The 19,966-nt window shown below is 50.6% G+C and overlaps 9 protein-coding genes across 9 annotated transcripts; 4 read left to right on the top strand and 5 right to left on the bottom strand.

The window, feature by feature from the left end:
* Positions 1 to 259: 259 nt before the first annotated feature.
* GUITHDRAFT_133129 (hypothetical protein) lies at positions 260 to 1,833 on the top strand (the record flags this gene model as incomplete). Its single annotated transcript, XM_005840332.1, has 6 exons — positions 260 to 928; positions 978 to 1,014; positions 1,065 to 1,495; positions 1,545 to 1,612; positions 1,664 to 1,727; positions 1,780 to 1,833. 6 exons carry the CDS (start codon positions 260 to 262, stop codon positions 1,831 to 1,833), a joined length of 1,323 nt encoding a protein of 440 aa, XP_005840389.1.
* Positions 1,834 to 1,981: 148 nt separating this feature from the next.
* GUITHDRAFT_101111 (hypothetical protein) lies at positions 1,982 to 3,393 on the bottom strand (the record flags this gene model as incomplete). Its single annotated transcript, XM_005840331.1, has 5 exons — positions 1,982 to 2,067; positions 2,133 to 2,613; positions 2,734 to 2,772; positions 2,830 to 3,039; positions 3,367 to 3,393. 5 exons carry the CDS (start codon positions 3,391 to 3,393, stop codon positions 1,982 to 1,984), a joined length of 843 nt encoding a protein of 280 aa, XP_005840388.1.
* A 785-nt stretch (positions 3,394 to 4,178) lies between these two features.
* Positions 4,179 to 5,150, top strand: GUITHDRAFT_133127 (hypothetical protein; the record flags this gene model as incomplete). Its single annotated transcript, XM_005840330.1, has 1 exon — positions 4,179 to 5,150. The coding sequence occupies one exon, from the start codon at positions 4,179 to 4,181 to the stop codon at positions 5,148 to 5,150; it is 972 nt and encodes a 323-aa protein (XP_005840387.1).
* A 2,223-nt stretch (positions 5,151 to 7,373) lies between these two features.
* On the bottom strand, positions 7,374 to 7,817 carry GUITHDRAFT_59171 (hypothetical protein; the record flags this gene model as incomplete). Its single annotated transcript, XM_005840329.1, has 2 exons — positions 7,374 to 7,430; positions 7,473 to 7,817. Coding segments are annotated over 2 exons (402 nt in total), but the record flags the coding sequence as incomplete, so codon positions are not given.
* Positions 7,818 to 11,591: 3,774 nt separating this feature from the next.
* Positions 11,592 to 12,087, top strand: GUITHDRAFT_150402 (hypothetical protein; the record flags this gene model as incomplete). Its single annotated transcript, XM_005840328.1, has 1 exon — positions 11,592 to 12,087. A coding segment is annotated over one exon (496 nt), but the record flags the coding sequence as incomplete, so codon positions are not given.
* A 250-nt stretch (positions 12,088 to 12,337) lies between these two features.
* Positions 12,338 to 14,532, bottom strand: GUITHDRAFT_101107 (hypothetical protein; the record flags this gene model as incomplete). Its single annotated transcript, XM_005840327.1, has 8 exons — positions 12,338 to 12,400; positions 12,442 to 12,591; positions 12,673 to 12,750; positions 12,859 to 12,889; positions 12,947 to 13,002; positions 13,048 to 13,112; positions 13,156 to 14,392; positions 14,449 to 14,532. The coding sequence occupies 8 exons, from the start codon at positions 14,530 to 14,532 to the stop codon at positions 12,338 to 12,340; spliced, it is 1,764 nt and encodes a 587-aa protein (XP_005840384.1).
* Positions 14,533 to 14,950: 418 nt separating this feature from the next.
* On the top strand, positions 14,951 to 15,722 carry GUITHDRAFT_150401 (hypothetical protein). The gene is made up of 2 exons (XM_005840449.1): positions 14,951 to 15,366; positions 15,450 to 15,722. Exons 1-2 carry the CDS (start codon positions 15,004 to 15,006, stop codon positions 15,648 to 15,650), a joined length of 564 nt encoding a protein of 187 aa, XP_005840506.1. The 5' UTR covers positions 14,951 to 15,003; the 3' UTR covers positions 15,651 to 15,722.
* A 2-nt stretch (positions 15,723 to 15,724) lies between these two features.
* GUITHDRAFT_101105 (hypothetical protein) lies at positions 15,725 to 18,193 on the bottom strand (the record flags this gene model as incomplete). Its single annotated transcript, XM_005840326.1, has 16 exons — positions 15,725 to 15,782; positions 15,839 to 15,912; positions 15,968 to 16,012; positions 16,063 to 16,141; positions 16,192 to 16,306; positions 16,352 to 16,430; positions 16,492 to 16,584; positions 16,643 to 16,708; positions 16,762 to 16,832; positions 16,936 to 17,050; positions 17,094 to 17,205; positions 17,255 to 17,343; positions 17,398 to 17,496; positions 17,545 to 17,654; positions 17,705 to 17,957; positions 18,023 to 18,193. 16 exons carry the CDS (start codon positions 18,191 to 18,193, stop codon positions 15,725 to 15,727), a joined length of 1,629 nt encoding a protein of 542 aa, XP_005840383.1.
* A 737-nt stretch (positions 18,194 to 18,930) lies between these two features.
* On the bottom strand, positions 18,931 to 19,886 carry GUITHDRAFT_101104 (hypothetical protein; the record flags this gene model as incomplete). The annotated part of the gene is made up of 7 exons (XM_005840325.1): positions 18,931 to 19,037; positions 19,087 to 19,122; positions 19,180 to 19,229; positions 19,280 to 19,360; positions 19,416 to 19,465; positions 19,520 to 19,606; positions 19,680 to 19,886. 7 exons carry the CDS (start codon positions 19,884 to 19,886, stop codon positions 18,931 to 18,933), a joined length of 618 nt encoding a protein of 205 aa, XP_005840382.1.
* Between the last annotated feature and the right edge of the window lie 80 nt (positions 19,887 to 19,966).

The raw sequence follows: 19,966 nt of genomic DNA, 5'->3' as shown, positions 1-19,966 counted from the left end.
CCTCCCTCCTCCTCCTTGTCCCGCACTTCCTCCTCCCCTTCTCCATATTCACTTGCCACCCATCCACCCCCCCGCCCTCCCTCCCCTTCACATCCCAGCCCGCTCCCCCTTCCCGTCCCCCCCTCTGACTTCCGTCCCTCAAAAAAAACCATAACGGGGCAGGGGATTTATCGTTTTTTCTTGAGGATCCCAGCTGCAGTCGGGGAGAGGAGGGGAAGCGGCGGAGGGAGGGAAGAGGGTCAAGAGGGAACAGAGGAGGATGAAGTTTGTTTCGCCTCAGTCGAGAGGCTCCTCCCCCGCGCTCCTCCTGCTCCTGCTCATCTGGGGACCGAGAGCAAGTTCGGAGAAGGGAGTGGGGCAGACGTGGATAGGGGACTCGTTCCTGGAGATAGAGATAGAGAGGGTCCCCCGAGAGTTTCGGCATGGAGAGGTCATGAATGTTGCCGTCACTATGGTGGGCGATGGCCGATCCCTCGCTATGGGCGCTTCACCATCCTTCATCGTGTTTATCGACCACAGCCCCATCAAGGACGAGGACGGCGCTACGACTATCCACAAGTTCCCACCCCTCAACCAGTACAACGAGTCAGGGTATACCTTGCAGCTCCTGCTCACTCAGCTGGCGGAGGGCTGGCACTGGATCTCTGTGGGGGTGTTGGACCTCGATCAAACCTCGCACAGGGTGGTGTACGAGATAGGGCTGGACTTCACTGTAGTCGGAGCCTTCTCTTCCATGGAGCAGGATGCGCTCAAGACTTCTGTCTCCAAGTGCATCGCCCCCAGCTCTACCAGCCAGGGTTGTCGAGACTATGTTCAGCTGCGACTGTCTCCCCTCTCCCCCTTCCTCACCCGGACTGAGCTTGCTATGCTCAAGAACACGGCAGAGTCTTACTTCGGCCACGTCATCGACGAAGGCCTGCTAGAGATGGTCAGCCCCTGACTTCATACGCGCTTCCTTCCTTCTTACCTATCCCTAGTTCCCGTGGGATTACGAGAAGAGCGCCTTCGAATCATGTCGCTTATCCGCCCTTTCAGGCAACAACTTGGCTGACGGCTGCTTCCAGGTGCTGTCGTTGGAAGCTCAGGGCACCTGCTGGGCTCAGGATTCGGACGAGACATCGATGTCCACGACCTCGTCATCAGGTTCAACGACGCGCCAGCTGGAGGAGAGTACGAGAGCGACGTCGGTAGCCGGACCACCCATCGCGTCCTCCACTCCTCCGGAAAGATTTTGGAGTTCCTGCATGCAAACCTGGAGGAGCTCACTCGGAATAACGAGACCCTCCTGTTCCGTGGGGACTGGAAGCCAGACATTGACAAGTACTTCCAGCTGATCCACCCGATCGTCGCTGAGGATGTTTGCAACGAGAGCAAGTGCGGTCGGATAAGGATCTTCTCCACTTACTTCAACCTCCTCGTGTGGCGATGGATCGGAGCCAGGGGGGCAGACTGCGTACCCTCGAGCGGCATGATCGGCATCATGTGGGCCCTGCAGGTCGATGCACTTCCATGATCCTCCTATCCTCACATCGCAGCGTTCCTAGTCTTGTCTGCACGTGGACACCTATGGCTTCGGACGGCACCCCTCCGTCAGGCAAGGTCCTCGAACGAGGTAAAGGAGGCATACAAATACTGACTGAGCTGAGCATGGGAGAACGTGCAGGTACAAGTACTACGGAGAGGTGTACGACGTTGGAGACGCAGGTCACAACTGGAACCTCGAGGAGGTATGCCGACGGTATCAGATCTCGCTCACCGTCAGCTGACCAGTCACCACAGGAACTTCACGACCGTCTGCAAGCAGCAGGCCTACTTGTTCGGAACTTCGGATGACACTTTTCACATTGTACAGACTACAAAATATACGGCCAGAGCGAGAAATCAGCAGAGCATGAATAGAACAACTTTTTTTCGAGGAAAGAAAAATAATAGGGAAAAAATGAAAAACAAAAGAATAAGACTCGAGCCCCCCAACCACCAGCTAGTCGCTCAACAGATCTCCACCTTTCGGGCTGATTCCTTGCTTCAATCTCTGCATAATCTGCCACGTGTTCTCTAAACTCTTCCCTGCAGCACATGTCAGGTCCATGCCTTGCACCGCCAGGAACAACAGCTCCACAACAACAACTCACGGTCAGCGTAAAGCTTCGCATTTGCCCTCGTCATCCGTTCCTTGATGTCTGTGCTGGTCATGACCCACTCCAGCTCCTCCCTAGTCGACATCTTCTCCAGCGCTTGCCAGGTGACGAAGGAGAAGCAGCGCAAGAGCTTCATCTCCCCATCGATATCGTCTCCCCACTGCGGCCAGAGAGCATCCCAAGGCTTCAGACGGTTCACCATGTTCAGCGTCATGCTCTCCAGCGACTGAACTGCATGGCCGCCTGCGGTCCCGCTCGTCCTCTTCGGGGCTTTCGGCACATCCTTGAGGGTGGTCGCAGCTAGCTCCATTGCAAGCGCGTAAACCTCGGGGCCGAGCTCCAGCAACGCCTCCGTGTCGCACGTCCCGTCGATATCACAGAGCTGGAGGTCCAGGGTCAAGGACGAGATCGTCGACATCAGCTTCCTCCTCCTGTTGTGCTCCACTGCACTGTCATCGGCAACATTTCGAAGGAACTGCAAGAGAGCGCAACAAGTCAGAGCAACGATCCTACAACGCAGGCATAGCACATATAGCCATCCCCTTTCTCTCCCCTTCGCCCTCTCCCCCCCTCCCCCCCTCCCTTGGTTCCTCACCTCGAGAGTGTGCATGTACGAGGAATCGGGAACCTCGTCCTGAACGAGGGTCCAGCGATCAGCCACCAAGAGCGGCTTGTCTCTGACTGTCCTAACCCTCGGGATCTTCGCCCTGGCCACCCCAAGGAGGCGGACCGTTTGAATCCCCCCCTCTTCATCTGGCACAATCTCCTCCACGTATGCCAGAGTTGCCACTCCTTTCACGTAGGAGTTCTCCCCACTGCCTCCGTAGTAAGCAACAAGAGGCTTTCCTCCTAGCCGCTGATCCACAGCTGCAAACGCTGTTGCAGTGCGGATCGCGGCGACCTGACCGGGGCTCAGCGACGGGAGGACGACGAAGGCCCCAGGTAGGAGAGGCTTCCCTCCAACCGGACCTGTGAGAACTGGCAGTGCTGGACGTTCAGGCTGCTGTGCGTCAAGGGAACTCGCCATGGCAGTCCACCATCCGCGCTGGCTTCGGGGAGAAAGGAAAGTTGCAGAGGGAGCGGACCAGTGGACGGGGATGCCCGTGTCCCGGGAGGAGAACCTGTGGGTAGAGAGGGAGGACGAGGGTGAGAGGGAGGGGGTCAGGGATCCTAGATAAGCAGCAGAGGCAGGGGAGGGGAGGAAGGTCGAGGCCGGTGCCGCGCTCACTAAGAGCACCATAGCCGCCACTAGCATGTCTTTACAGGAACCAGAGACCGTTACCAAACTCTATCTTAACCGTTACGCACCAGGGTTGCGGACTGGATGAGGGCTCTACCTCAGGTGGGTATGTTGGGGAGGAGGGCCAAATTGTGTTCTATTTCCGCAGAAGCTCATGGCGTGGGGCGACCACGGAGAGGAGGCAATGCTGCTTCCCGGGGGAAGTAGAGCTGAGGGCTTCGACCCAAGCATCATGCAGAACCAGGGAGATTCAAGGTGAGAGGAGGGGAAGAGGCGAGGTAGCATGTCCTGTGAATGAGACTCTTTGCGAATCCTGAAACAAGCGTGTGGGACTCGAATCTGCCTTGCCCTTTGCGAGCTACCCATCTACTTCCGCGTCTTGGTTTCTGTCTCGATGGCAAAAGCAATTTCTGTTTTATGACTTGATATGCGAATTTGTTGTTGGAATGCTTCTTTGCTGATGTATTGACTGATTTATCGCTAGGAAACGAAGGACGGCCGTTTTCCTTCTCTCTGTCATTGCCACCTTGGCTTGCCTTGGAGCTTTGTCAGCCCAGATGCACAATGGAGAGGTTGCTATGGACGAAGATAATGTGCTGGACAAACTCACGAAGGATTCCAACCTGCCATCGTGGTTGCGCACTGGACCCGTCAAGCTTGTACCCCTCGACCAATTGGTAAAGCAACAGATGGTTGTCAAGGACCTGTCGGAGGGGAAGATCAAAGATGCTGATTCTAGTGATGATGATGATGATAATGATGATGATAATTCGGATAGCTTTTCCAGCAGCCCTCACGACATGGCAATGAAGAATGCTTTGCACATGCAAGCGTCGAGGAGGAGGGAGGCAAAGGATCTGAATGTTGCCGGAGCGGCTCACTCTTCACAGCACGTTCACATGGCGCACGAGCACCACAAGGTTGCAACAGAGGCAAAGAATGCACAGGAAGCGTCTTCCGTGAAGAAGGAGATCTCCCAGGCATCTTCCTTGGCTGAGGGGGTTGCTGCAGCCGAGAAGACGGGCCTTCAGAGCCTTCATATCGCGAAGGCGGATGACAAACAAGCATCTTCTCATATGAGTTTGGATGCTCTGGTGGCAGAAAAGAAGAAGGAGCTTGCTGAAGTGGAGAGCACTGAAGTTAAAGAGATTGACATCGTCAAGAAGGCCGAGCTGCACAAACTAGCTGCGATCAAGAAGACTGATTTGGGGAAAGAGCGGGATCTTCAAAAGCAGATCAAGGATCTCGAAGCAAGGTCTGCTTTGGAGCAGGAAGAGAAGAAAATACAAGACCAGATCTCTCACGTAAAGCAGGAGGAGGAGCAAAAACTCACTGCTCTTCACAAGAATCTGGCGAAGCTGGAGGGAACGGAAATTCATGAGCACAAGTCGATTTCAAAACCAGTTGTGAAAGTGGTTAAAGAAACGAAATCCAAGGAGGAGCCTTCTGCTTCAACGGAAACTGCATCTCGTGAATCCAAGAAGGCAGCCAAGCCTGCTAAGCCGACGCACCAAAGCAGCAAGAAAGAAGCCAAGCCTGCTTGCACAGAGACAGATTGTGACGTTGATGGCGAGGACAAGAAATGGCTGGTCAAGGGAGGAAGTCTCAACAAATATTCTCGTGACGCAGTCGAGGGGTCGGGAAAGGCAAAACGCGTGGCCCTTGAACACATGCAGAAGTTGAAGGAGCAGATCGAAGACGATTACAAGCACGTGACAGACTTTGCGATTGCACAGGAGAATGCACTTTCTCCTCCACCCAGTCAAAACTAGAAACATGTTAAGAGGAGAGGGAAATGTTTGTATTTATGAGAGTTTAGAATGAATTGTGGTGTGTTGAACATGTCATGGTTGCTGCACTGACTCTTTTTCAATCTTCCTCCTCAGTAAGACCATCCTCCTCGTCAGTAAGACCATGCTTCGTTAGGAACTTTTCTATCTTTTCCATCCAGCCAACCATCCCTTGGATAATCGAACAATTCTTAGAACAGTCATGGCTGAAAGAAGGCAAAACTCACATCCAGTTGTACGATCCTTTGGAAACTTGCTTGACGACTTTCTTGGCCTTTTGACGATTGAGTTCCTGGATTCAATCTTAATCATCTGCCATACCAGCAAATCACTGTGTCATAACGAGATTGATTACATGCAAAAGTTTAAGTTTCTCGCGCTTCAACTTCTCTATCTGATCTCCAGTGTCACATAACAATCTTCTGGGCATAAATGTTTCGTTACCGTTTCCGAGATCGCTTGATGCGCTTTGAAACGCTTGCTTCCCCGCTGCATTCATGTCGATTCGTCAGTAGAAGCTCGATCAAGGCTGCAGCTTGTATGGGCAACCTCTGGCAACTCCTTCCCGCCATAGTCGATCTCGTGATCAAGGTTCTCATACCCATTCACGATGTTCCGAAGAAATCCGAACCCCGCTGAGCAACCATCCTATCGTCAGACAAGGGCAAACGCAAGGAGGAAGCAAACCCAAGGAGGCAAACGCAAGGAGGAAGCAAACGCAAGGAGGAAGCAAACACCACAAGGAGGAAGCAAATACAAGGAGGCATTGTCCGTGTGACCTACAGTTGCTCGTCGACTCGAGCTTCTTCTGTATGTGCGCTCTTTGCCGAGTTGTTTGCTTGCCCACTTGCCAGGGCGAGAACCCCAGTCCCCTCGCCGCTTTCTCCACAGCAATCCTACCCCTGCTCTTCTTTTCAGGGGCACTGAATGTGTTCCTGATGCTCTTCGATAGGGATTGCACAACACAGCCCACCTGTCGTCGGAGGTTAATGCAGGAGCGCAGCATGATTTTACTCTTACAGATGAACCTCCTCCACATGTCACCGCTTGTACTCTTCTCGGTTTTTCCCGCACGTAGGGAACAATTCCAGCGTATCCTATCCTTGATGCAGACTGCAAGAGGGCATGCTGTCCGACATTCCTGTGCGCTCCCACATAAAGCAACAGGCAAACGGCAAGAGAGAAGGAGATCGCAAGAACATCCCGCAAGTTGGGAGGCGATATTTTCAGCATGGTGAGAGAGAGGGAAAAGGGAGCTGAAGTTGCCAGTGCTGTTCCTGATGTCACCCTGTTCCTATCTTGGCTTCATGTCGCTTCGCAGCATTCCTTGAGATATGAATCAGAAGTTGTCATACTTCGAGGGCCATTCAAATCCGCTGTCCTCACCATTTATCTCAAGTAACTCTGAGGGCGACTTGAAGATACTAAATAAGAAGATGTATATTATTTTAGTTTTACAATACTTTTTTGAAAGTTTGAAACTTTATAGTTTTGAAACGTTGATGTCTTCAAGACGTTTCAAAGTTTTAAAAGTCTCATCTTCGAAGCTTGTGGGGTTGTCTGTCCTCATGTAGGTGATCAGGCCTGACTCGTACAGCCTCTGCGCCGTCCTCATGCACTCCTTGCTGCTAAGCGACAACTTTCTGTTGGCCTCCTGCTGCAGAGTAGAGGTGATGAAAGGAGGAGGAGGCTTGCGCCGCTGTGCCCGCTTTTCGACTTTCTTCACCTTCCAGCTAGCTCCCTGCTGCTTCAGTCCTTCCATGAGGCTGTTCGCGGACTCCTTGTCAAGGTGGATCAATTTTCCTCTCCCTGAGCTCTCGTGGAGCTGCCCTTTCGCGTCGAAGTCCCTTCCTGTTGCTACTTTCCCCTTCCCTTCCACCTCAACTACCATGGCGCTGAAGTGCCTGGCATCGCTGCCTTCTACCGCTGAGAGGTTTGCTCGCAAGTCGAACTTCGTAAGCAGCAGGAACAAACGATAGTCTCTCCAGCTCTCGTCGCACTATGATTGCCATCCCCACACTCTGTACTCGCCCAGCAGAAAGCCTGCGACAAGTCAGTGGCAAGCGCTCACAGTGCTTCTCTTCACCCGCGAGCTATCTTCTTCCACAGCAGCGGCGACATGGTGAACCCGGCAAGACGATCCAGAATTCGCCGCGTCTCCTGTGCATGGACAAGGTTGAGATCGATGGATCGCAACGACTGGAACGAGCGAGTGATGGCATCCTTGGTGATCTCGTGGAAGACAGCTCGCTTCACCGGCACCTACAACAAGCTAAGCAGCGACAAGAGACGTGAGTGAGAAACTTTAGGCTTCAGCAGCTCGAGCAGATGCCAACTGATTGCTTCCCAGGCTTCTCTGTCTTCATCGGTCGCAAGGATGACTTCCTTTGCTTTGCGCTGGATCCCCTCCAGCTTTTTGATCACTGACTCTTTGCCAGGAAGAGTGACGTAGAGGGGCTCGAAGTGATTGTCAGGATCCACACCAACCACCTTCCCGAAGCGAGCTTTCAATTCAGGAGGAACAGACTTGGCACTCTGGGGGAGATCGCGAACATGACCCATGCACGACTCAACGACGTAGAGGGAGTCGAGGAAACTTTGAATGATCTTGGCTTTTGAAGGAGACTCAACGATAACCAAGATCTGGTCTCGTGCTGCATCGTCACTACCTGCACCGGATGAGCAGAATCTGCCGTAGCCCGCTCGGAAGGCTGGTCGAGAGAGTGGTCGAAATGTATTCAACTTCGTGGATTGGGGGAATGGGCGAGACGAAACGTGCTTGTTGAGAGAGGAACGGAATGTAACACCGCCTGATCAACATCATCGTCAACATTAAAAAAAGAGTGCGAAGAGGTGCACACCGGACTTCTTGACTTGCTTCGGACGCCATGTATTTTTGCTCCAGGGGTGTTTCTTCTGAAATTTGACGGAATCTACTGGGCAGAAAGATTGAAATGCTTGAAAAGTTGCGGAATAAATGTTGGCTTCAAATTATTAAGGGTGAAGCCTCTTATATTAGCTAAACGACACAAAACATAAAATTTCAAAATTCTAAATTTTCCGTCGAAATTATGGATCATTGAAGACCCACACGCCAATATTTCCTTGTGTCTGACTCGTACTTCATCCTTTCTATGAAGAACAGGTTGAAGTATAACCAGACCCATGTGTGATTCAAGGCCGTTTCAGAAAATCTGGTCGTGCTGGTAGAGACATGTAGCACAATAGAATATTCATAGCAGCATTGACATCACGAGACTTGATACGGTTTTGAACACAATTGGTGGATCTGCACCATTTCAAACCCCGCACCACTGACACTTCGTCAGCAAGTATACCATTCTTGTTGATTTGTTTGCGTCTCAAATCATACAATTCTTGATGACATTGATTGCAACATTTTGTCGTTCTGTATTCATCAACTACCGTCACCTCGAAGAAGTTCTGACATCGCCTTTTGATCCATTTTACAGGCACTGACTTCTCTCCACGCCCAGTACAACCGAATGATGCATCACCGTATGCAATTATTGGATTTTGATCTGTCCCATTACCTTTCATCTTCTTGAAGAACGTATCAATCGCCTTGTGTTTGTGGATGTAGTTATCCATCTTCAGGCGTGCGAACTTGTTTTGACAATTGTGTTCGAACAGGATCTCGCTTAGTCTCACCACGGTGTCGATGTATCTTTCAAAGTGATCCAACCGAGACGTTTTTGCTGACACTCTTGCAATATCGTTTGATTCCTCTGTTATGCCTTGTCTCCATTTTTCTAACTTGGCGTTATTCCGAGTAATATGAGACTCATGATAGTACTGCCTTCGAGTATATCGATACTGCTTTGGTTTTTCTTGACCAGGTATTTGCTCGACACCGCATATCAGTACATTGCGACCAGGATCGATTGCAATAACTCGTCTTGAGGACACATCACAATCTCTTGTTTTGCTTTTCTTTGTAGTAGTATCATCACGGTCTGTCTCATTGTGTATTCTCTTCTTGAACGTCACACAGAGTGCGACTCCGTCAGTCTGTATGCTATCAACTGTCCCTTTCTTTCTCAAATTTGATTGTAGCTTCAATACCGACAAGAATCGCTTATGTTTTTGTTGTGTGAACTTTTTCATGCATTTGCTTTTCCCACCCTTTGAATATTGCAACAGACCAGATTGATCCATAATGTAGAATAAACCCCAAATGTCTACGCGAATAAATTGTTTGCGTATCTGAAAAATCGGAGCGATCGTGTATCGATCAGATATATCATGAATCTCCAAAAACCTCAGAACCGAAAAATGGTACTTGACAAGATTTGGCATGTGTAATTGCATCCATTTTTGCTGCTCAGGGTTTTTCTTGATTTTGTCACGGGCCCATGACAAGTTATAATGATTGTCCCATCCAATGATCTCTTTTTGTTCCCTTATGAAATCAATGACATCCTGTCTTTCGAGAACACGAGTTTTTGGTGGAAAGCTCCATCCGTTTACTGCATTCCGTATATCCTGTATCTCCTTTTCTGAAGAAATCCCATTGAGCTTTCCCCATTCCTTTATGTATCTAGTCTGTTTTTGTCCCATCGTATAGAATATGTAATTTTGGAAATTTGTTGCATATTGATCAGCAGAATAGTACAGTACTCGAATATCCCCTTCTTTCCTGCGTTGTATTGGTAGATACTCGTTCCCTTTTTCTTGCCAAAACTCGTCTAAAATATCAAACTGAATTGCATTACCTCTGCGTTTTTCACCCATCAGAAAACAGGTCCGAAAGAAAACTTTCTCTCCACCATTGGTCTTGACCGTTTCTTCTTGCATCCCTTCTTCTTTTTCTTTGTCTGTTACTTTTCTAGTACGATTGTATATCTGATCAAACAGCCGTGTAATGTACGTATCATCACCTTGCATTGAATCCTTCTCAAAACACCATAACAATAGATGATTGAAGATGATGCTACCTCGATGGCTTATTTTGCTTATGTGTTTCACCCAATCATCAATCACACCGATCATTGTGTGTTGTTTGAGATGTTTTTTCAAACACATCTTGACAGTCGTCTGTGAATCAGAACAAGACTTTCTTTGTTTTCCTCTTTTCCTTTTCCCCATATTTGATCAGGGTGAACGCGGGAGCTTCGGAAGGCGGGAATGAGGGAGGGAGGGAGGGAGGGCGGGAAGAAGGGAGTGATGGAAGGCGGGAGGGAGGATGGGAGGGAGGGAGAGAAGGCGGGAGGGCGGGGAAATCTTTACAGAGCCACAAACCTGGTACCCACCCCTACTCAAGTTCGACAGATAAACAAACGGGTAGTTAGACTTCGGATGAAGGCGGGAACTTCGGAAGGCGGGAAATATTCGAAGTTTGTTGAGCCACAAACCTGGTACCCACCCCTACTTCTACTTTGATAGATAAACAGACGGGTGTTTAGACTTCGGAAGAATTGATTTGTACAGGTGGATTTGCAGGGATGTTCTTTTTTTAATCACAACATACTATATTCTCGTTGCTCCTTTGTTGTTTTACCGTTCGGGGTTTGCACCACACCGCGATTTCGACGTTTTTTTTGAGATTCTTGAATTTTTGGGTCACCATTGGTCATAGTGTGTCACCCCTCTTATATGTGACTGAACAATCTACCCTACCCCTCCTGTATCGCAATTTTGCTCTCGGAGAGGTGGGGTACATTGTTCACCCCACCCTTGGCATTTATTACCACCCCGTGACCGATCGTGTACCTTGGATACCCACCCCTTTTGGATCAAGACTGATCACATTAGCAGTATGAATTTCAATTTTTATATGATAGTCTTTAAGTAATTTGACATTACATCCCACGATCCCTTCATTATCTCCACCCCTACCCCTCTTTCAGAATGCACTTAACTCGGCCACCCCTCTCGTTTGAAGGCGTTGATGACCCCGACCCACAGCCCCCAATTAAGGGCTCGAGCGCCATGCTGGTTCGGCTATGCGGCCTCACGCTTATGGCTCTGCTCCTGGCAGTCATGCAGAGCTCTTCAGCGTTTCTCGTCCATCCTTCCACTTTGATCTCTTCTTCCCACACTTCTATACGCTTCTCTTCATTCAAAAATATGCACATTCACCGACCAGGTGTGTACGACCGCAAGTCTGTCCGAGGAGCCAGAATGGTTGAAGAGAGCGCTGATGGAGAAGCTGGGAGTCCCAAGGAAGGGAAAAGTGCTCTCGTGTTGACTTGGTTCTATGCAGCTCCAAAGGAGCTTGAATTGGTGAAGCGGATCTACAAGCGGAAGGGATATACCAACGTGGTGATCCAAGAGAGCCTGGTCAAAGAGATAGCTACCCCGCGAGGATGGTATCGTACGTATCAGCGCTTCCTCGGAGAGACCAACGAAGCAAAGGACTTGAGAGAGAAGCTAAGCCAGAACTTTGATATTGTCCACTGCATGTCTGGTGGTTTTCTGAACCTCGGCCTTGTGATCATGGGCATGGAAGCAGCGGGGGCTCCTTTCTCCTTCAAGTGCTTGGTTCTGGACAGCACGCCGATCATGCCTCAGCCCAAGGCCTTCGTCCGCTTTGCTCGTGCGTACATGCAAGATCATGGGCTGGAGCTCGTCAACAAAGTTCTTCCTGAACCTGTTCATACGGCTTTCCAGACGACAAGGTGGAGCTTGGGAGGCGCTTACGTGCGAGCCAAGCACAAGTGGCGCACTGACAAGAAGCTGCGCACCATCGGAAAGTTGCCTGAGGATACGGTCGAGGACTTTGAAGAGTGGACAAGGTGGGCCAGCCATACAGCGATGCTGAACAGGTATGACAACATGACGTCAGTTCATATCGCCACGGTGTTCAATACTCCGTCCACCGGTTTGAAGGAGTGCATCTTCATGTACAACCCCCATGATCCCTATCTCAACCCCGAGGATGTGGAGAGATGCATCCAAGACTGCAAGGGGTTCGGGATCCGGACCACAATTAAGCACACTGACAACAAGCATATCGAGACTCTCTTCAGAAAGCCGAATGTGATGTTTGATACTGTTGATGAGGCGCTCCAGAGATCGGCTGCAGTAACTTTGTGAGGGTTCTAAGAGCTATATTGGAACGTGTGTAAATACATTCTCTCTTTCATGATCTTCTGGTGAACATGCGTGAAAAGAGTGTACCAAACTCGTATGTAGAATACACTAACTTACAGACTTTGAAAGGAGCTCAACGCTCTGGGATTGTCCATCATTTCTCTTTGCGCTTCTTCCTGCATTCTCGACATCGAAATGGCAGGATGAGATTTCTTACCAAGAAGAACTCTTGCTCTCCCACTGTCAAAACAAAATTTTGGTGGCACTGCTTGCAACGGATAGTTTGATCCTGCAGGGTCTTTGAAGTCTCATCCGATATTATGAAACAAACAAACGAATCCTGAGGGGTCCCTTGCCTCTTCTGAATCTGCGCAGCGAATTAAACGTCAAGAAATTCGTACAGAGAGGGTCGAAAAAAAGGGATGCAAGTCCCTGTGTGCAATCATACCTGGCTGTTAGACCCAAAAAGATAGGCCTTGTAGCAGTAGAGGTTGCGTGTTGATTTCAAGCATCCTGCTTTTCCACTCTGCAAACATCGTAAGACGATTCTATCTCACTAACAAGGCTCCCATCATGCCTTCAAGAGCTGCATGAGCTTATCCTGGTGGCTGTTGATGCGATCCATCGGCGTTACTTCGACTACAGAGACTTTGCACTTCGAAGGCCTGACGTGAGAGATAATCAGGATAGGGCGGAATAGGGAAACATGGTACTTCACGCACCTGTTCTTGATCAGCTTCTTGCAGTGCTCAGCATCCGCAATCTCAAAGCAAACTCTCTGTTGAGTGGACGATTCAGATCCGTAGAGGAGACAATACCTTACCCTGGCCATGACTTGATCAAATCGGATGCTGGTCCACTTTTCAACTGGGCCTTGTAATTTCCTGCCTGAAACTGGTGATGACGTTCCTATCATCATGATCAATGTCACATTTGTTCAAATTTTCCTCTTTCCCAACCTGGATCTGGATGACTCCTTCCCAAGTGACCGGCTCAAACAACTCACTCTTGCTTCTCTTTAGAGTCTCATGGTTGGGCTTGAGGTCAGAGGCCCTCTCGTGTATACGAGCTTCTAGGTTTTCAAATGCGCCTTTTTTCGCCGCATCCCTCGAAGCTTCATTTGAACTTTTCGCCTCAAAGCTCAATCCCAGCTTGAATATCTTTAACGTCACGAAAGCCTGCCATTCTTCCATGTTCGTGCTGTTGATCACGATGTCGCATGTATAATCTCGTTCAGGCAAGTACCCTTTCTCCTTCAAGTCGATCCGTGTCTGCAAACTGAGAGAGTTCGTGTTAGGGACATCTCCCTCCCTCCTTCTGTTGATCTCGACAACTGTGTCTTGGCGGTCTGACTGGCTTGCTTGCAACTCACCCTCCTCCATCTCTTGGCTGCTCTCCTCTACACCACCTTCTAGGTCATCGTCTGCCTTAGACCCTAGCACGGAGCTCACGAGCTGACAGTCGACCGCCTCCTTGAACTTCTCGAGCTCGATGAACAGTTCAGTCAGTTTCCACAAGTTTTGGATCAGCATGGAGGTCTGATCCACAGAGAGGTGCTGAAACTTGAGAAGCTTCATCACGTCCCGAGTCTTGTCAATGCTGAGGTCCTTGTCATAATCGCACAGCATGCTCTGTATCTCCTTGAACTGATCCTCCAGCAAACCATCTATGTGCCTTTCCGTCTCATTGCAGAGACCCTCTAACTGAGTATCTCGATCCGAAGATTCGGCTGCTCCTTGATACTCAGTCGTTTGTTCTGTGGAATGTTGCTCCTTGTTATTGGCGTTCTCAGCTGTCTTATCACTGATCTCCGAATTCTTCAAGGGTGTTGTCTCAGGCAGTCTTGTCCTGACTTCATTTTCAAAGTTTGTCGATGATACTGAGGCTGTGAATACAATGTCCTTTGGTTTCTGCTCGTTTTCAAGATTTTCGTGCTGCCTTGATGCCCGCTCGTCTTTAGTTGTGGCATCCGTCGAGGATGATAAAATTTCATGAGTTAGTTTTGGTTTCTTCACTTCCTGTGAAGCAACTTCCTGCAAGTCTGGGACTACGACATCAGGTGACATTTCGAGCTTCACGCCAGTCTCTGCTTTCCTTTTCTTCGATTCCACTCCGGGGTTGGACTTCTTCACATCTTTCACCTTCCCTTCTCCCTTGGCTGCTTTGTCCTGGTGTTGACTCGGCAAGGAATTGGATTCGGATCTCCTGGCCTCTGACTGCTCACCGTCTTTCTTAGATCGCTTTTCATGTCTCGGTCTCTTTGGTCTGTTGAAAACAATGTCGACATCAGGTATGCTATCGAAGACATTGTTCATCAAGGGAATGTGCCTTTCACCCGTCGACCCTGCACCCGAGCCCGATCCTCCTGCTGTTGTCGCTGTTGCTCCTGAAGACGACGAGGAAGATGCTTTCCCGCGCCCACCTCCCCCTCCTCCCTGCCCCGCCTGCTTCGCCATGAAGAAAACCACCAAGAATCCACACCTGAGATGGGTGTATCATATTTGGGGGTAGGGGTACTTTGAATTTACATAGTACCCCTGCTTGCGATCGTGATAATAGGGGTGAAAATTGAACTTAGGTGGGAAGGGGTAGTGGGGTGATCAAGACTGTGGTGGGGGTCCAACCAGGGGTTTTCAACACGACGGTATGAGGGCCTCCGGTATCCGCCCACCCCTCCCCCGTGAGTACTTTACAGGTCAAACTTCGTGAAGATCGGGTGGAGGGAGGGGGTGGGGTCCTCATCCGCACAAACATGGCGCCGGTGGGTGCGAAAGAGATCATGCTGGCCGTCGCCATGGCTGCGACAATGTCGCTTGCTCTTGCTTCCCCACTTGAATCTCCCACTACCGGCCCATCCCATGCCATCTCCCAACCTCTCGTCTCCTCTCACGCCTCCTCGTCGCCTCGTATGCCTCTTGCCTTTGGTATGTCCGGCATGTCCCCATTGCTGCGAAAGGCTGGCAGTTCTATGCCCTCGGTTCGCCTACTTCGAGCTGCTCCTGTCGTCAGCAGGAGCTCGTTGACGATGGTCAGCGGGAGTGGAGGAGCTGTGCTGGAGAAGAAGCCAGAAGTCATCGTCGCTCCACAGGGTACTCCTGAGCAGACCCCCGGCAAGCCTTACCACGTCTTGTTGTTCAATGATGTGAGTTCTTTCTTGCTCTTATGTTTCGTTCACCATTGCTGTTGTGTGTCGATGTGATGGATACTGACGGTCTGATGATGCAGCCCGTCAACACCAAGGAGTATGTCTGTCAAGTGCTGTGCGAAGTGTTCGGGCATTCTAAGTCGAAGGCTTACAACATCATGCAGACAGCTCATTCGACTGGATTTGCTGTCTGCAACACAACAGACAAAGAGGAGGCAGATTTGCAGTGCGCAAAGTTAGGAGAGAAGCAGCTGATGTCTCGTGTTGTAGAGGCAGACTGACAACTTGATCCTAAGATGCCAGAGTGTGGTGATGTACAACAAAGTCATCTCAAAACTTCTTGAGCTTCGGTTAATCAGTTCATGCAGACTACATTCTCCAGCTCGCACATTTCCTCGAACATGGACCACCACCTAGGCAAGGAATTAAGAGGGAGAACAATCGACGAGTCGATACCCACAAGTCGTACAAGTACATGTTGCTCTGACCGCCGTACCAGGAGACATGTCGCATGCAGTCGTGGTCTCTTGAGCACATCCAGGGCTGATGGGAGGAGGGGGAGATCAGAGGCTGTAAGAACAAGAAGGACGCGCTGTACCTTGACTCCGAGGAAGTGAACGACTTTCACAGTGTCCATGTACCTCTGCAAGGAGTAGGTTGAGAGAAGCGGAACACATGGAAGGACGCACGAACCTCGACGTAGATCTGAAATCTTGTTGGCGACATAACATTGTGCTTCGCGAAGTTGTAGGTATAGTGCAAGACGTGGTACCTGTAACCATCACTTGTCATGAGGAGGGCGGGGAGCTTGCTATCCCTGACCTGTCAAGGTAGTAATGATTGACCAGCGTCTGTTCGCTTTCCTCACTGCTGACTTCATCGATGAGAGTAGCCATCGCATGGAAAGTGTCGTTGTGAGGTCTGATGAACATAAACCCTGTACCAAGACAATGAGCATTCAAAGGATAGAAGAAAGCTTTACCTGTGTTGAGATAACAGGGATGAAATGCATCGGGAACAGCGGCGAAGTTTGCTTTCAAGGCAAACAGGTGGTCCAGTGGCTGTGATGAAGTGATTGCCAAAATTGAGACAAGATCCCCAACAGAACTCAATTCATCGCACCTGAAGGACTATCATATCGCAATCCAAGAACACAAGTCGCTCAAATGGAAGCTGCCACAGCCTCAACTTGGTGTAGTTGTCATTCCATCGCTCCTGCCAACATCCCTTGTTGATAACAACAACGTTTGCTCATTTTTCTGTTTCAAATCACCTCACTCATGTCCTGGATGTTCTGTTTTTTCATTCTCCCCACTGTGATCAAAATCATCCCTGCTTTCTGTGGGTTTGGTGTCAGAACTCCTCAACAAAAGTACTGTTGACAATGATTACCTCTAATGAATTCAATGTGTGTGGCGAGATGCCGTCTTTTGTTACCATCCCAACAAAATCAATCTTGCTCCCTGTCCGGCGAATGCTATACAAGAGAGTCAAGGCTCCTGGAAATCATTCAGTGGTCGTTTGCCCTCGATTCTGCTGATAGCTCATTGCGCCAAATATGCATACCTGACAAGTACGAATCCGAAGAGATCATGGTAACAAAAGCACATCGACCCATTAGGCCATTCTGTGGCCTGCCAGAGCAGAGCTCATCGATTCCTTTCTTGTCTCCCCCTTCCACCTGTTGTCCATCTCAGGTCCGAGAGACGGGAAGCATTCGTTACCAGTGGATCCCCTCTCGCAACTTCAGGTATGTGATGATGACGCTCCCTGGAGGAATGAAGATAGTGTCCATTGTAAGGCGAGGGCTTGGGGTTGATCGGACCTTCAGCGAACCTGTTTTCAAATCTCACTGGACCATCCATGGTCGCTCAAGTACTCTCACACTGTATACATCTGCCGGACCTCAACAGTGAAGGGACTCCCCTGAACGTGTTCTGATCGGCTCCCGTCCTTGCCGTACTTGATCTCCACCTGAGATCTTCGTCAGCGTGCACTTCTAGATACAAGGTGGAATGTTCAGTTCACCTTCACGGTTCCTGCATACTCTGAGGTCCACGAGCACACGTACCTACCCTCCTCATCCCGAATCATCCTGTGGTCTAGAGGAGCGGGTATCACAACAACCTGGCAAAACTCGTCATACACGCTCGTCCCTTGTCCTTTTCGCCTCACCGTCAGTTCCAACGGTCTCTTGCACTTTTCCGGGTGGATCAGCAACCCCCGCCTGTTGCGTGGGAAGATGGTGAACTCATTGCTGATGCCAGCAGAAGCTCGATCCAATCCTGAACGTGCCGATCAGGGGCGAACGAGAGGGTCGGGAGACAGCAGACACCAGAGACTGTCGTCTTGGACAGGTCCATGGCGCAAGGATCCTCCTCCCTCGTGCTCTGCTGCCTGACCCCATCGCCCCTTCCTCTCTTCGGATCGTCTGCAGGTTTGAGCGGATCTTCTCCTCCATGCGAGATCAGCTCAAACTTGGAGCTTGACTCTATCCCCACCATGTTCTCATCCAGGTCGTACAGCCTCAAGGTGATAGCATGGACCCCCGCCTCTATCTCCCTCAGGTTCCCAACCTCGAAGTACGCCTGCAAGGATGAAGCAGCATCACTCGAACAGCACGGAGGAGCGCACTGGGGTCTATCTGACGCACCTCGGACTCCTCCATCACGGCGATCATCTCGTCATCCAGGAAGATCTTGCCGTGACCTTCGGCTGGGATGCTGAAGTCGTGTACTCTGACATGCAGAGCGAACCCCTTGGGATCGGACTTGTCGATGCGGGCCCCATCCTTCGGTGAGAGGATCTCGATCTTCCCACTCATCGCTGGGGTCCAGCAGCAAAGGACGATGAGGCATGCTGTTCCTAACCACCTCATACTGTGACAAATGTGCGAATCAAGTCCACATTCCAGCCATTCGCTCTTTCCTATTCCTGTTCCTGTTCCTTTTGAGGACGGCTTTATCGGCTATGTTGTCCGCGACTTTCATCACTCTTGCTCCTCCTCCTCCTCCTCCTCTTTGTCTCTTCCTCCCGAGCGATCTCCGACCGTTCCTGGCATGTCGGGGATTCTACGTTTCAGATCTGTATCGTGCAGTTGACGCCGAGCCTTGGCACTGAGCGGCCGGGCCGCCCGGCGGCCGGGCCCGGCTCTGTCCGTCTGAGTCGCTGGCCCTCCCGGAGGGCGTCGGTGGCTTGACGAAGTATGAGTTTTTTAGACTTGTACCATGTTGCTTTGGCAGGGTAGGCGACTGTATGCTAGGATGTCATAGTGATGACTCGGAACTTCCGTTACTGTTAATGACTGTGAATATCTATCCAGCCTGAGGCCGGGCACTGTCGAGTGGACCCTGCCAGACCCTGTCCGAACTAGCCACTGGCCTCAAGTTCACGGTTCACCGAGTCTACGGTAGTACGGTACTACCGGGCCCCGGGGTCGCCACTGATTGAGGCTCCAAGTCCGATCCCGGACAGTGGACGGTCGCAAGTCACGATGAATCAAGAGGAACAACTCCCCTAGCTTGTAATGTTTCTTGTCAAACTTTGAACGATTCTACTGTATCAAGAGAAAGGATCGTACTCCTCGACATAGCGTACGCCCTTGCCGGGCCCGCTGGCTGCGTTGGGCTGGTGCCTTGAACGGTGGTGTTCCAGCAACCTGTCAAGTCCTGCGAGACGTCAACGAGATCCTCCCATCAGATGCAGGCGAGGAGAAACCTGACTTCCTGCTGCTTGATGGTTGGTAGTCGGGGTCTGACGCAACAGAGAGGCATCAGTGAAGGTAGGGAGCAAGCAAGGGACGAATCGTACTCCTGAGCTCCCACAGGGACTCGAGCCTTGCGTCTTCTGCTTCTATCTCCCTGCGATGGCGTCAAGGAGAAGGGAGAGAGATTCTTCCAGGCATGATGACCTTGCTTTTCTCAGAGTTTCCGCTCGCTCCCTCTCCCCCCTCTCGATCTCTTCATCAGTGGGAGGGAATTTCTTGATGTGCCTTTTCGGGAGGCAGTCAAACCTGAAGGCTCCTCTTCGGCAAACAAGAGTTCTACCTCAACCAGAGTCTCCACTCAGGTATCACCTCGTGGAATTCGACGTCCTCCTGCACTTGCATGTCAGCCCTTGGTCATTCAAAACAACCTGAGCAACACAGCACCAGTGGTTTCGCATATCGAATCTCTCGCCGAGGGTTAAACTTCCCATGGGGGTTCCATATCTCCCAGTACGTGTTGCCGTCCCTGTCCTGCGCACAAAATTTGAGCTGAGTACGGGACGAGCATTGGGCCTGAGCAAAGAAATGGTGTGTCTAGGATCACCTTGCCCACCATCTTCTTGCCCATCATTCTATCAAACATACCAACGAAACCCGTCCTAGTGCATCTCCTCTGGATCTTCATGTCGTTGATCCACAGAGATCGGATCGACTTCAGTTGTGTTGCGATGCTGTACGCCGACCGAACGGGCAAATTGTTCATGGCCGGCACTCCGCCTGTCACCGCCAAGATCAAGTCAGAAAAGTCCATGGTGGCGACATTGCCAGCAGCAAAGGACGCACCTGACACGCTTCTCCTCTCAGTCCCCTTGCTCTCTCGCTCTCCTCTCC

The sequence above is a fragment of the Guillardia theta genome (genome assembly GCF_000315625.1).
Source record: "Guillardia theta CCMP2712 unplaced genomic scaffold GUITHscaffold_6, whole genome shotgun sequence".
NCBI classification, from domain to species: domain Eukaryota; class Cryptophyceae; order Pyrenomonadales; family Geminigeraceae; genus Guillardia; species Guillardia theta.
The sequence above is the reverse complement of the archived record's forward strand: the minus strand, read 5'-3'. Positions and strand labels throughout refer to the sequence as shown.